This window comes from Bacidia gigantensis, assembly GCF_019456465.1.
Source record: "Bacidia gigantensis strain McMullin 20006 chromosome Unknown contig_245, whole genome shotgun sequence".
Classification (NCBI taxonomy): domain Eukaryota; kingdom Fungi; phylum Ascomycota; class Lecanoromycetes; order Lecanorales; family Ramalinaceae; genus Bacidia; species Bacidia gigantensis.
Genome location: NW_025408601.1, coordinates 1,833,428 through 1,847,796, shown reverse-complemented (window position 1 = coordinate 1,847,796; position 14,369 = coordinate 1,833,428). Strand labels below are relative to the sequence as shown.

The 14,369-nt window shown below is 51.4% G+C and overlaps 5 protein-coding genes across 5 annotated transcripts; 2 read left to right on the top strand and 3 right to left on the bottom strand.

The window, feature by feature from the left end:
• Window positions 1-118: 118 nt before the first annotated feature.
• Window positions 119-761, bottom strand: KY384_005624 (uncharacterized protein; the record flags this gene model as incomplete). Its single annotated transcript, XM_044814123.1, has 2 exons — window positions 119-575; window positions 625-761. The coding sequence occupies 2 exons, from the start codon at window positions 759-761 to the stop codon at window positions 119-121; spliced, it is 594 nt and encodes a 197-aa protein (XP_044669424.1).
• A 786-nt stretch (window positions 762-1,547) lies between these two features.
• On the top strand, window positions 1,548-2,495 carry KY384_005623 (uncharacterized protein; the record flags this gene model as incomplete). Its single annotated transcript, XM_044814122.1, has 1 exon — window positions 1,548-2,495. The coding sequence occupies one exon, from the start codon at window positions 1,548-1,550 to the stop codon at window positions 2,493-2,495; it is 948 nt and encodes a 315-aa protein (XP_044669423.1).
• Window positions 2,496-4,832: 2,337 nt separating this feature from the next.
• Window positions 4,833-6,526, bottom strand: KY384_005622 (uncharacterized protein; the record flags this gene model as incomplete). Its single annotated transcript, XM_044814121.1, has 2 exons — window positions 4,833-6,324; window positions 6,486-6,526. 2 exons carry the CDS (start codon window positions 6,524-6,526, stop codon window positions 4,833-4,835), a joined length of 1,533 nt encoding a protein of 510 aa, XP_044669422.1.
• Window positions 6,527-8,520: 1,994 nt separating this feature from the next.
• Window positions 8,521-10,255, top strand: KY384_005621 (uncharacterized protein; the record flags this gene model as incomplete). Its single annotated transcript, XM_044814120.1, has 3 exons — window positions 8,521-9,628; window positions 9,758-9,959; window positions 10,090-10,255. 3 exons carry the CDS (start codon window positions 8,521-8,523, stop codon window positions 10,253-10,255), a joined length of 1,476 nt encoding a protein of 491 aa, XP_044669421.1.
• Window positions 10,256-10,923: 668 nt separating this feature from the next.
• On the bottom strand, window positions 10,924-13,246 carry KY384_005620 (uncharacterized protein; the record flags this gene model as incomplete). Its single annotated transcript, XM_044814119.1, has 2 exons — window positions 10,924-11,192; window positions 11,305-13,246. The coding sequence occupies 2 exons, from the start codon at window positions 13,244-13,246 to the stop codon at window positions 10,924-10,926; spliced, it is 2,211 nt and encodes a 736-aa protein (XP_044669420.1).
• Window positions 13,247-14,369: the final 1,123 nt, after the last annotated feature.

Sequence of the window (14,369 nt, the reverse complement as noted above, 5' to 3'; positions counted from 1 at the left end):
TCCCCATTTTGCCCAATTGCTACCTCTGTGTGGTGTTCCGAGGAAGACGATGAATTTTGTTCGCCGCCGGCAATGTTTGGATTTGTGTACTGCCTATAAATTGAATCAGTCTATTATTCTACAAGTTCGATGACGAAGCCTCTGATCTCACGTCTTTGACAAGAATGCCGCCAAGGCTGTGGGCTACAAATATGATAGGGTCCTGTTTGGCGTTAATCAGTCTGGAGACTCTGGTATTCGAGACGGACGGGCTCGCCTCATTATCGACTTCACGCTCCAATTGAATCGCAAGGTTACTGCCATGTACAGACACGCTATTCGCGTTGTTTGCCAGGAACAGCTCAACGACATCGGCGTTGTATCCGAACGTCCAGACTCTTGCCTGCGGAATGTCTTCCGCGAGGAAGTCTCTGGGCCAGAAAACTCGCTTCTCTTGCCCATTGCTGAAAAGGGAAGATATGGATCTGAACAGTCTTATATTTTGGAGATAGCTGAACTTGCTCTTGATGGTACTCGGTAGACTACTCGTCCATGTCTCAAGCGGGTGTCCCCTCAAGCCATGCACGAAGATAATGCTGCACTGGAATCAGCACGGAGTTGACTGAGACCGCAACATTTCATTACTTGACTTTCTTGTCTACTTGAGAGTTACTGGCATTCCCCCAATTCAAAAGCTCGGTGAAGCCAGTCCGATTGACACTTGGCAATTCGCTCTGCAAGAATCCGGCCTGGCAGATTGCAGGGTGTATGAAGCTCAGCATGCATACAAGAAGGATGAAGTTGGAGCGCATCTTGTAATCTCGCTTTCAATTGCAGACATTCTCTGTCTCCTCAGCATCGGGAGTCTTGCAATTATTAGAGGAATCGCATCTTCAAGGTGTGGAGCAAGAGGGAAGGGGGCCATATCTTGCGCGCTAGAACGAGCTCACCAATTGGCCAGATCCTGGTCTATAAAAAAGAAAAGCTATCAACCGAAACAACGTGGGCAAACGAAACTACTGGGATGCTAGATCTTGAGACTTGCGATCTACTACGTTCCCCCTGCAGCACAAGTGGGCGTTCCACTATCCAGTTGATGTTACAGCCCCCACCCCATTTCGCTGATAGCCCAGCCACAACGACCTTAGCCTTCTCAGCCTTCTCCCATAATGGATACCGCAATGCAGATTTTCTGAAACGAAACGGACCCCAAGTTAGCAAGACCGACACCTCGTCCATCTAGCCTGCCTTGGGTGGGTTTCAGCCTCGTCCGCAATGTCAATCGCACCTATGCTGGGGGAGAATTCCGGTCATCCTTGGCAGCTTGTCCTCCCTTGAAGCTCTTGAATAGCTCGGATTCTATTCAAAGACTAGCAACAGTACATAATGTCTCATGCTTCATTGGCTGTATCATTCTGGCGTGAAGCCGCTATCCAAGCCGCGCACATCTGCGATAAAGGCTCAGCTTCCTCCTTCAATGGCCAGGATGCTCGATCACTATTGACTCACACATCCTCTCCAGTCTCAATATAGTGTCATAGATTTTGTTCGGAGAGAATTGCTGAAGCATGGTTCTCTCTTTGGACTCCGATGAGGGATTGACCGATGCCACCTATGAAGACCTGGAAAACCACATTTCGCGGGAAATCCTCGAGAAACTCAGGTCCTTGATGCAACAACAGCCCCCACAACAAATATCATGGCCTGTCCAAATATTCAATAACGGCCAATTCATACGACTGACCGACAAAGCCCTCGTCATCCACGAAGACAAAGTCTACAAAATCTCCTTCACCCCAAACTCCCCCGATCCAAACTGGGAAGGATATCTAACCTACAACGAAATATCCCGCCTCCTCACCTGTCTCCATTCGCTCGCCAAACCACCCACCCGCTACGCCACCGTAACCGAAGGGATAGCATACCAGCAGCTCTACCCCACCAGACAGCACTGCCCCACCTACGCATCCGGCAAGTACCAAGAAGAGGCCAGCAAGCCCTCCATGGTATGCGGGATAATCCTCCCAATCCGCTTCCTAGAAGTCGACCACCAACGACCCAAAAGCTCCGGGAAAAACGAAGCCATTATGAAAGTCCTGCGTGTTCTGGGCCTGACGCTCGGCCGGCCCCATGGAGCGAAGTGCATGCAACTCCACGACTGCGTAGCCCAAGCCCTGCGACTCCCCGAGGGCAAAGGCATCCAGATCTCGACTTTCCTGAAACGGTATTTATGGAAGGAAAATGTGAGGGATGCGGGTGAGCCGCTGCCGGGGGTGATAGTACCCTTTGTGCCGGTCCTTGCGAAGGATGAGCGGCCGAGTCCGCTATGGGGGTCAACGACCCAAGATCGCTATACGCTGAGTGTGAAGGGGGAGATCTTTTATAGTGTTGTTCGAGCGTTGGCGCCGCCGGGGTATCCGCTGGAGGCGGTTGCGGTTCATTCTTTGGCGAATTTGAGGCCGGCTTGTGGGCCGTGCAATAAGCTGAGGGGGAAGACGAGCTTGAAGTTTCCTTAGACGGTGAATTTGGTTGACGGAGGTGGGATAGGTCGTGGTTTACGAGATGAGTAACGGCAGAATTCACGCAGAAGAGAGTCGCTTATATGGACTTTGGAAAACGGTCAGTAAGAGGTCAGTTACTGACCAGCCGTTGAGTCAACGGTGACCGAATGGAGTATGGACTTTTTCGTCTCGAGAGCCTAAGCTTTCTATTAAAGGAGAACGGAGCTTTCCTTCGAGCCTTAGAATTATGCAATATTCCACGCCTGCAGAGAGGAATTGGGTTCATACTGTCGGCAATGTGTCAGTATATTCATCAAGACCAGCAGTTGCTTGCTGGCTTGAGTCTACTTTCGTATCTGAATAGTTCACGGTGAGTGCTGCTTGGAACAGCAACATAAGGAGACCCTTGAGCTGCTCGAGCGAGTCAAGAACAGGCTCACCGGTCTCAATGCTACTTACATTCTTTGTAATGTTTGGCTGCCAGCGGGGAGACAAGCAGCGCTTAGCTTGGTAGCAGAATAATTTAGCAAAGCCACGTCTTGCTTCCAATTATGTATTATGCAAATTACCTGCGTCAACAATCGAAGGCTTGGACAAAATGTCCGATCGAAAATGCCGGATAGGAGCCGCTCCGTTTTGAAGGAAGAGATCTTCTTGATGAACTTTACTGAATCTGGTTCGTCGTGACTTGGTGGTCGTCGGTGGTGTGAGCGAGAGCATCGCGCATCCAGGTACAATGGGGCTAGCGTGAGAAGGCACCCTGCATCCACTTTTCGGTGTATTGACTCAAGATTTCTCATCATTGGGCTCAAGTTGCCCGTAATAGGGAATGTGATTTGTGGTCGGGTTCTCCATACTATGATGAATGCCGCGGAATACTCCGTGATACGCAACCTACAGCCCATCTTCAACAGAGTTTAAAAAATAGCCCCGAGCAGAGTCTCGCCATACGCACACTATATGCAGATTATATAACTTGATTTTTAAAAGAATGCTGGTCTCACCGAGTGGCTCAAAGAAGCAACGCGTGGTGTCATCCACCTGCCTGCCATACTGGGCTTAGCTCAAGCCCGAAGTCGCCAACCAGAGGGGTGCTGAAACCACAAGAGTTGTTACAATAGTAAAAGAAGGAGCCCTGACGGATACTTGCAGCCTTGCAGAAGCGCAATCCACAGACAGGGGGCGCAGAGTGGGCCATAGACGGAAGCAACGTATCGTGTGCAACGAACGGCGACATCGTAGATGTAGTGTATTTGCAACATCAACACCCAGCATGGACCGTTCCAGTGGCTTGCTTAGTATTGAGACCACAACCGACATGATCCAAGCTTGACCTATCATGCAGCTCATACACGTTCCCAGCATTCCTCGTGCTCATTGAATGAGCAGTGGAGAAGGCGGAGCAGAAATGTCTTCAGCGAAGGCGTCCCTTTGTACAGTTTGCCAGAAGGCAAAGACCAAAAAAGTACTGAGAACATTGAGCACACAACTGGTCGTGATCTAAACCACTCTGTGTTTCATGATCGAGATTCGTCAGGGCTACCCAAAGCTCACAGCTGGGTCGCTTGACTTGTTTGTATCTCATGGCGTCGTGATGCAAACGCAAGTCGAGTCTGTGGATAAGCTAAGGCTGTAAGAGTTTCTATCAAAGCTCAAGTCATTGACAACCAATGATAAAATAACACCCACCTCCAATGACTTGGTCAAAAGGCCAGAAATGGAAGAGACGATAGGCTATTCAAGAATTGTAAAAAACCAACCTGAACCACCTCACTCACCTCTCCAACGCCAGAAACGCAGACTCACCAAACTGACAAAAGCAGTCAAATTACAAAAAGCTGCACTGCTGCAACCACCGCACCACAAAGAACCAACACAAGAAAAGCTATACCAAATACTAATCTCATTCATCCAAAGCACTAGCAGATAATTTACATTCTCCCTCTCCCTCTCGCTCTCTCGCTCTCATAGCTCATAGCTCATAACAACCTTAGCAGTATGTCCAAGCCAGAAACGACCGAAGCCGAATTGTCCAAGCTATTAATAGCATCCAAATCTTTAAGCCACTCCGTAAGCCAATAAATATGAGTAAGAGCAAGTGACATATGCAGACATGTGCAGGCGTAAGTAGCGTCATCCAAGCCAGTATCCGTCGGTAAAATCACAGGTAAGAAGAAGAAAATAAAATCCCCATCTAGTCGCCTCTCACCAAACACCCATCCTCTAGATCCCACGTCCAGTACTCCCCTCTCCTCCAGTGAAATCAAGGCGTGAGAAGTCCAAGCAAGCATCATCGTCATCCTCGTACCTTTCGACATCAAGGCGACGAGGTAGGTGTGTGAGCAAAAAAAGTCAAGCAACAGCAACATGCCGCCGCCACTCCTCCACCCGTCCACCACCCTGCTGACCACGATGAATCCCCGCCAACATACTCGCCCGTCTCCTCGCCTCCCGTCCCTCAACTTCAGCAGCATCTTGTTCTGGATCCAAGAAATCCATGACTGTGGGGACATCACCCATCCCCTGCCCCTGGCCCAAGCCCCGCCCACGCGCATACGTATCAGCAGGAACACCCCTCCCAGGATAAATCGAGCCACGCCTCACAGGAGGACGCGGCGGCGCCGGTCTAGGAGATAAATGCCTCCGATTCGGCGATGGATGGGTATTAGGCAGCGGGACATCATACACCCTCGGCTGCCGAACATGCACGCGAATTTCTTGAACAAGCTGCTCAGCAGCAGCATTGTTCCCCTCCGTGAACGCGCCAGTGAGGATATCGATGCCGCGGCGATAGAGGTCGTCGTCGCGAGGGCGTCCGCGACGGGCTTCGTTAGCGGCAGGATCATGATTAGGTGCGGGGACAGGGCGAGGGGGAGGGGGCCCGTCGCGGAACTGGTCCCTTCCGCCTCCCCAGTCATCCAGGTCTTCGTCCCAGAGATGGCGAGCTAGGCGGCGCGCGAGCTCTTCGTCTTCTTCGTCGTCTTGATGGCGGGCTTCTTCCCAGAGGCGGTCGAGGCCCGCTCGGGGGTTGCGTTCGTGTTCAAGCCGGTCCTGCTCAATCATGTCGTCTGTGAACATCGAGCATTCGCATGTGTGCCATTTGAGGCCGCAGACCATGCAGAATTGGGCGCCGCAGCGGCAGGTCATGTGGTTGCAGCCAACGGCTAGCTCGACGGTAGCGCGGCAGTTGTAGCATTTGCGCCAGCCCTCTTTGTCTGCCATGCGTTGGAATTCTTTCAGTGTTTCGTCCTTCGGACATTCTTTGCTTGTGTGCCATTTTTGTGCACAAGTCTTGCAGACCTTGGTGTCGCAGCGGGAGCAGATGCCGAATTTGCGGCCGGTGTTGGCACCCCCGCTGTGGTCGACGTAGATATTGGAGGGGTGGATGAATTTGCCGCAGCCTTTTCGCGGGCAGTAGATGCGGTTTTGGGTTGTAAATTCAACGTACTTGCGGTTCCATTTCCTCTTAAAGGCGAGGTCGAAAAGACTCCCAGCGTGGTGGGGGTCGATGGGATTATCTTTGGAACAGCAGGCTGGCGGCATCTGGGTGGGGTCTTGGAGGCTGTTGGTGAACATGTTGCGTAGGCAGGAGTTGCACATGATGTGGTTGCAAGGTTTTTGGATGTGGACCTTGTGGCGGGGGAAGGGGTCGCAGCATATCATGCAATCATACTTCTTTTCGGGTTTAGGTTCCTTGGGTTTTGTTTCCTTGGATCGGCTATCCCTCCGAGGAGGCTCTTTGGGTCGAACCTCCTTTGATGGGGTGTCCTTAGGCTTGCTCTCTTTCGGTTTTGTGGCTCCGGTCCCGAACAAGGAACCCACGATGCTCTTTGGATCGATATGCCTTGTAGAAGAATTCTGTGGGATTTTGCTTGAACTTGAAGCTTGAGGAGCCGGACGATCGACTTTCGTTGTGGATGACGAGGGGGATGCCCGAGCGCTCTGTCTTGAAGACGGTCGCTCGAACTTCCTGGAGGAGGAAGAGCTTGCATCATTCGAGCGCACGCGGTCGCCAGATGAGGTGACTCGCGCCACTTTTGAGGCATTGTAGCTGACTGGAGGCGATTCATGTTGACGAGGCTCTCGAGCGCTTGTGGTCTTGCTTCGCGATAGTGGAGGACGGCTGGAAGGCTCTGCAGGTTGTCGGATGGTACCGCTGCTTCAGACACGTTAGCTCGAAGTCTTGGGTCTTTTGAGGGTGGTACATACCGCGATGTTGTAGACCTGTCAGACAGCCCCAGTCTATCGCTTAGGCTGGAGTGTCTGTCGCGGTGGCCTGAAACGCTACTCTCCGTTCTTCTTCTCCCCGAATCTTCTGTGTAATGTGTCTGAACGTTGTCTCTGGACCCACTGCCGTAGCCGTGCCTTGAAGAATGGTTTCTGGATACCGAAGATGCTCCCGCTTCATCCCTATGAATCCTCGTAGAACTATGTGAATGGGTTTCTCTTGACCCTATTTCACTACGTCGCCGATGGCTATGATGCCGTGAATGGTCCCGAGATTGTGAATGTCTCCCCTCTCTTTCTCGGCGACTTTCACGATCGTCAAGGACAGGGTCTTTCCCCTTGGAATGCGCAACTGATTCTGAGCTAGCGTGTATGTTTCCACTGCGTGATGCCCGTGCAAGGGGCTCTGAAGAACGCAGGCTTCCACTGTGGGTTACCATCCTCTGCTGCGTTGGTGCCCAAAGTCTCCAGGATGTGTAAGAAGAATCTTTTCTTTGCCTTCTTTTTACGTCATGCCCGAGAAGTGTTGAGTGTGTGATTCGCTTGCGACAACTCGCTGATGTGAGGTATGATGTACAGGATTGTGACCTGGCTTGAAGGATGTGAGGAGGAAAGTGTCGAAGAGTGGCGGTATCGAGGACGCTTTCATGCCTAAATACTAACGACTCCTAGTGTTCGCACAACCGTCTATCGTCGCACAATGCAGCCGAGAAGTCCCACGAGGTTTGACAAGCGCTAGAACGACCTCTGATCCCTTTTTGTGGTTGGCACGCCCCACGATTGCTTGCTAGCCGTGCATATGCATCTAGCCCTGGATCGGGATGGCTTTCGTCTGCGCCCAACGGTAGTTGTCGAAAAGGTGGCCAGTAAGGTCGCTCCAGGTGGCTAGTTCAATCTCGTCCAATCTGTCGCTACTCTTACACTGACGCACAGTGAAGGCGTTCAGGTGGTTCAGCTACGGTCAGCCCATCATGGGATCAGCGTTCTGTCGTCAACCTCAGCCAAGAATAGGCTGACCAATCAAAACGCAGTATGGAGAACGTCCCGAATACGGTTTAGAGGCATTCCAGAACCATCTATCTAGGCTTCTTCTGCTGACGTTGTACACTTTCTTCCTTCATATCAGCATCGAGACAGAGTGCGGCAATATCCCCATGATGTCTTGCAGCCTCCAGCAAGCACAATTCGCTGAACATCCCAAGCGTGTCCTCTGAGGATGTTGGCAGGCAAAGTTCTCCTCATTGTTCGGACGAAGGCGTACAAGGCGAGCAGGATGTGAGAACAAAGATGCCATTTGGATGTGTGCTTCATCACATGGTTGCATGTGTTGATGGCAAATTGCACGACATCGTCCTTTTTTCCGGCAAATGGTACTCTCATGGGCAATCCCACTGGCTCTATACGACATGTGTTTTCCATGCCTACGGCTTACAAATTTGCCCTCTCGCACGTTCCCCTATTTAAAAAGCATGTCCCTGGCAATTTTTCCCTTTGGCATTTCATCCATTCTCCTTCATGGAAAGATTTTTTTATTTCAAGATACACCTTGCATGCTGCTAACCCTTTCTGGTTTGGTGACAAGGGAGCTGCCACTGTTTACCTCCAATTTTAGATATCGCGAGCATCACGACACATAGCGACGGCGCGACACATAGATTCGTGGTAATTGAAGTAGAACAAAGCGTGCATTGGCACGAGGCAACCAACACACATCTAGATCTCGCAGTCAGTCCTCATAACCGAACAGGTGTACTCAACTCGTAGGCAAGAAGCGCAACTGAAAATGAAATCTGGGGGTGCACCTCCCGCAAGGATGGTCATACGTAATGACCATGCCGGTAAGCGTGTGCCAACTGATCAATCACAAGAAGAAGCCGCGAAGCGCGCGACCTTGGACGAGCAAGTAGACAACCCCCGAGTAGGATTCGCATCCGCAACAGAGGTCGACGAAGAAGGTCAGGAAGCGCCAGAAACAATTAATGAGGCTTCTACTGCTCGACCAAATCATGAAGCCGCGGCGCCGGCGAGTTCGACCAAGCGAGAAGACAACCCTCCAGCAGGGTTGGCGTCCACGGCAGAGATAAAGGAGGAAGATCAGCAAGTACCAGCAGTTAATAATGAGGCCTCCACGAATCGATCTAATGCTGGAGCTTCGAGTTTCGTCAATGCCGAGGATAAAGCTCTCGCGTCTGCGACTGAAGTAGGGGTCGAAGATCAAGACGTGCCAGCGACGATTGGGGAGTTCCGCAACCATATCTTCAACCCAAATCACCCTGATCGCAAGGTGACCAAAATGGTCCAACTCTGTACGGTACACATGATTCGACAAAAGCGGCAGATCACGAGCGATGAAAAGCAAGCGATATTCAACATGCTCAAATCGCTGAACAGGCTGCTCCCGGTTAGTACCGACGATGAGAAATCAATGAATATCACTGGCATGTTGAGATCGATCAATGGCGAGGTGCCTTCCCCAAAAGGACCCTACAGCTATCCAACACCTCTCCAGCGCAGCGCCGACATCTTACACCAGCGGATACTACTCGATATCGCAGTTGCAGAATCTATGGAGGAATCAAAGCAAAGCTCAAGTTCTCCTGAGCCCACAGCAGGAACTCGTGGATCAAAGAGGAAGCGTGATGGCGCAGAGCCCAGAACTCCTGCCAGTTTGCCAACCGACGACCCGACTTTCAGGGAGTGTCTACGCGGTATCATTATTCAAAACAACCCTCGATCGTACCGCCTCGATCCAGAAATGACACCAGCAAAACGCAGGAGCGACATTTTCGGTCATAATGGCCTTGCTGTAGGCCAATGGTGGCCTCTCCGCCACTGCGCACTCCGCGATGGGGCACACGGACACATTCAGGGTGGTATTCACGGCAGCGCAAACGCTGGAGCGTATAGCATTGTGGTTTCCGGTGAGCTCCTCAAAGGCAATTCTGACAGATTTACCATCTCGGCGCTCCCCAAGCAGTCACTTCAGCGAATCATTTCACTTCTTTCTGCTCTTTTCCTCGCCCTAGAGTCTTAAATCTGACACCTTCCAGGCCAATACTCCGCTCTCGATGTTGACAATGAAACCACGCTTTACTACTCCGGGAGCAATTCCCTCACCAACACCAATCCCTCCGAACCTATCATCACGTACGCCACAAAATCTCTCCGCGTCTCCTACAGCACCCAGCGCCCCATCCGTGTCATCCGCGCCAGCGGGTCCGATAGCCAGTACGCCCCTAGTAAGGGTTTGAGGTAAGCTCTCCCTCCCAGTATCCGCCTCTTCAATTTCTGCAAAGTCCCATTCCTGCCCACCCCGTTTTCTCCCTAGCTCCTCCCTGTTCCAGTCAATGGTGAGAGAAAACGCTGACCGCTACGACAACAGGTACGACGGGCTCTACCGCGTAACCAACGAAGCGACTGAAAAGAACGACGTCGGCGGCGCATACCTACGCTTCAAACTTGTCCGCGCACCCAATCAGCCGGATATCGATTCCACACGCCCTACTATGGCGGAGCGGAGGGTGTGGAATGCGGTGAAGGATGTCTGACCGCTTTTTCCCCCGCCTCGAGTATTCCCTGGCAACTTGACGGGGGAAGGGAGAGTAAAGGGAAGGGGGGAAAGGGGGAGAAGGAGGGGCAAGGGGGAGGCGGGTGTATGTGAAAAGTGAAATGAGTGATGAGAAATACCACATGCGTTTGATGATTTTGATGGATGAAAAGTGGAAGGAAGTGGGGAGGATATCAACATCATTTACCGAACATGATTTTATTCAGCTGGAGAACCCGACCAGAGGTCGAGAGCTTAGCGGAGGATGACGACAACTTGTCTGCATTTGTGTTGGAAATATCCCCGACAGCGATGGTAACTTGGCTGGAAGTTGTCGCGACATATGCACATATCATATCACATACCGAAACATACATTGAAACTATTACGAGAGACATGTGGGGAAAGCGTGGAAATGGTGTTGGTGTCCAAAAAATGCTGGAATTGATTAATTGCTATCATGGTATCCCCTATCCGTGTATGCATCCCTTCCAACGATCTTTAAGCGCCTGTGATAGGTCAAACCTCCCTGTCAGGTGCAAAACCATTATGCATAAGGTCGCTCGAATGTGTGACCTGTGACTATGACGCCCTTCCTCCGTGCCTATCTTTCTCTTCCCACTTTCGTTTTCACCCTGGCCCCTTCCTTCCTCTTCATCGATGAAACCCTCAGAGCGGCAACAAAAGCTTCCTCTCCTTATCAAACTTCGCATTCTCCTTCATGAGGCTGATGAAGCGCTCTTTCAGCCCCGGCGCCATCATGCCCTTGTATTCAGCGAGCAGATCCTTCATTGGTATGCCTTCTTTCGGGATCTTGGATCTAATCTCTGCGGGCGAGGGGAGGGATGTTGCTGTGGTGGTTGTAGCTACAGTCGCAGCATTGGTGGTGATGGCAGGTCTATCTGCGGGGGGTTGCGCAAGGGGTGAGGATGCTGTGGCTAAAGGGGTGGGGTGTATTAGTTGACTGAGGTGTAGAAGAGGGGAGGGGTTAGGGAAGGTGAAGGGGAAGGGGGAAGTGGATGGGGATGCGAATAGAGAGGAGGAACATACGAGATGTAGCGCCCTTTCTATCAGGCACCGGGCTCTCGCCCCTACTAGCAGGTGGAGAAGCAGGCTTGCTCCCACCCGCGGCGCCCTTGTTCGTCCGTACTTTCTGCCGCTTGCGAGCGCCGTCGGACTTTTCGCCCCCGGAAGCGGCGTCTGGTTCGTTGTCGCTGCCAGAGCCTGCGCGGGCGCGCTTATTGCTTGTGGTCGGCGGGATTGGAGGAGAGGAAGGTCTGGAAGGAGGTTTTGAGTTGGTTTGAGGGGCGGTGGGTTGGAGGTGCTTGTTCTTTTTCGCTTTTTTGCGTGAGCGCGCGGATTCGTTGCCACTTGCGTCCGAGGCGAGAGGGGAGCCTGGACGCTTGAGATTGTTGCTGGAGCCGGCGCGAGAGAGGTTGGGATGGGTGGATTTTGAAGGGCGGTTGTTGGGAGTTCTGCTGCCGGAGGAAGACGGCGCTTTGGATTTTTGCTTGGGTTTGTCTTTGTCGGGACTTTTATCTGGTGTGGATTTGGCGGGATCTTTGGCTTTCTCTTTCTCCTTTTCTTCGGCTGCTTTGCGTCGCTCGGTCTCCGTAGAGTCGGAAGCTGAATCACTGCTTGAGGAGTATGGGTTGGAGCCGCTATCTGAGTCGTAAATGTAGTTCTTCTCGCGCTTCATCAGCGCTTTCTTGACCTTCTTGCCCTGCTTCTTTTCTTCTTCCTTTTCCTTCTTTTCAAGCTGCTCTTGTTTGTCATATTCCTTCTCCTCTTTCAAACCGAAGACGTTGGCTTGTAATTGATCTTTCTTGATTCGCTCCTCTGCCTCTTTCGTCTCATCATCCTCCTCGAAGAGCATATTCTCCTCATCATCAGCGAATCGATCTTCTGTGAAGTCTAGATCGTCCGCGTCCGCGTTTTCATGTTTAGTGACAGGAGCAGCGACACCACTCCCACCACCGCCTCGCTCCCATTTGCCCAGGAATAATCCACTGCCAGCTTTCTTGTTCTCTAAATCAGCTTGTCTCCTCTTCTTTGCTTCTTCCGAGTCCATGAACCATCGAGGCTCTTTCACTTTCTTGTTGAAGCGCAGCTCGGCCTCCTCAATACTCAGCGTCTTGAATTGATTCTTTTGTGTGAACTTGTACCACTTTTCGAGTGGGACCACACGAAATACTCCATCTGGACCTTGAATCATCATAGCGTATGTATTTGACAAGGCCTCCTCGTAAGTTCCGACCCACGTGCTCTTTCCGTCGAAGTCTTCGAGATGCCATGGCAGCGCTTCTTCATACCGCAGCTTTGATCTAGCCTTTTGCTCCTCTGTCTGATCTGTTCGATAGACTTGCTCCGTCTTCTTGAAGTTTATTCCGCGCTGTTTATTTCCTCCCATAGAAGGCGCCACCAAAGCGCTTTCAGCTTCTCGCTTTGCGTCTCTTTCAGCTTTTGCGATCGCTTTCGCTTCCGCCTCTTTGCTGTCTTCGCCCTCTGGTAGATCTTCCTTGGTCACTGTTGCGCGAGGATCCTTGCGGTGTAGTCTCACGGGTCGAACGAATTCCTCCAAGTCTCGTGGGTCCACATTCTTCTTGCTGGCGAATTTCGCAACATGGTGCCGGAACCCTTCCAGCAAAGCCTTTTTTGACATGACCACTGGATAATCTTTGAATTGCGCAACTGCATCTGATGACCAGCCACTAGCCAGATTCGCCTCACTAAGCTGTAGGGGAGTGAGATTCGCATGGCTGGGTCGCGGTGCCTGAAGTATTTGGTGAGGCTGATTGAAGGAAGGCGGTCGTATACCATTTGATGGCTGTGTTGGCACACCATTGGATGTTGGAGGCTTCGGTGCTGGCCGCTTCTTGGGTCTGACAAGAGGGTCCGCTGCTTTTGGCTTTCTCTTGATGTAGGGACCATCTCCATTAGGTGTACGGCCAGGAGTCCTGCCAGGTGTGCGCTCGGCAGGTGAAGCACTCATACTCATATCTGACTGCATGTTCGCCTAATCGACAAGCCGAGGATCAGCTGAGGAGATGAGGGTATGATTGTGGTTAGAGGTGGAGAGCGAGCTTTGTAGAGAGAGGTGGGAAACATGTGAGCTAGTTTCAGGCATGCGACGTTGACCGAAAGGGTTTCCTTTGTGAGATTTACCTCTGCGTATGAGGGTTCGCCAAGTATGTAAGCATCCGAAGGAGACAATGTGTTCGTGGAGTCAAAGAAAATGCATGTACGCTTTCGCTGCAGCAATTCACCTATGCCGCCTCAGCCCTATGGATTATCCTTCGTGCACGACGTCCTGTCCAAATAATCGGGCCGACCAGAATAAAGAAAAATCCTATGACAGACTGCGATTTCCATCCTTGCGGTCATTATCGGCGTCACAATCGCCATCGAGCTTGGAAGCCATCTATCTACAGAGATTGTCTGAGTGACGTTAATAGGCTCGCTTTCAAGCACCAGCTGTTGACGAGGCCACGTTGTAGCGTGCAAGTCGCGGCGAGGCGTTTTACGATTATCCCACATCCGTTGTAAGGTGAGGACCAAATGGCCTAGTCCTGGTAGGCAATCTCGACGTCTTGCAAGCAGTGCTTCTGTATATCTTCTTCTGAGGCTATTTATATGATGAATTAGCCCTTCGGACTAGTTCTATGGCGGACTCGTAGGCTTGATGAACGTTTGCATTTTTCTCACAGGTCTACATCGCATGATGGTACGTTCCGGATTGTCGTATCATCGGTATTGAATGGCGAATCGTATGGCAAGCAAGTCTATGCGATAACACTATTCGATACAAGCACACGTACTTCACTAAACGTCAGCCTGTGAATATCTCATTGAACCCGACACCAAATCGATAACACCATGTCCTTTCCACACCAGCATGAGCTTTTCTCTCATAGATCCCACGACACTGGCTTTCCTCAACACAGGGATCCATATGTGAAGTTACCGGGCCCGCAAGATACTCGACAGCCTCATCAATATCAGAGCATGCCACACCAATCAATGGATCCCCGCCAGATGGCACCCTTCCCGCCCTTATCACAATATCATTATCAGTTCTTTTCACCTCCCTCTGGAAAGGAAGACGGATCTTTTCC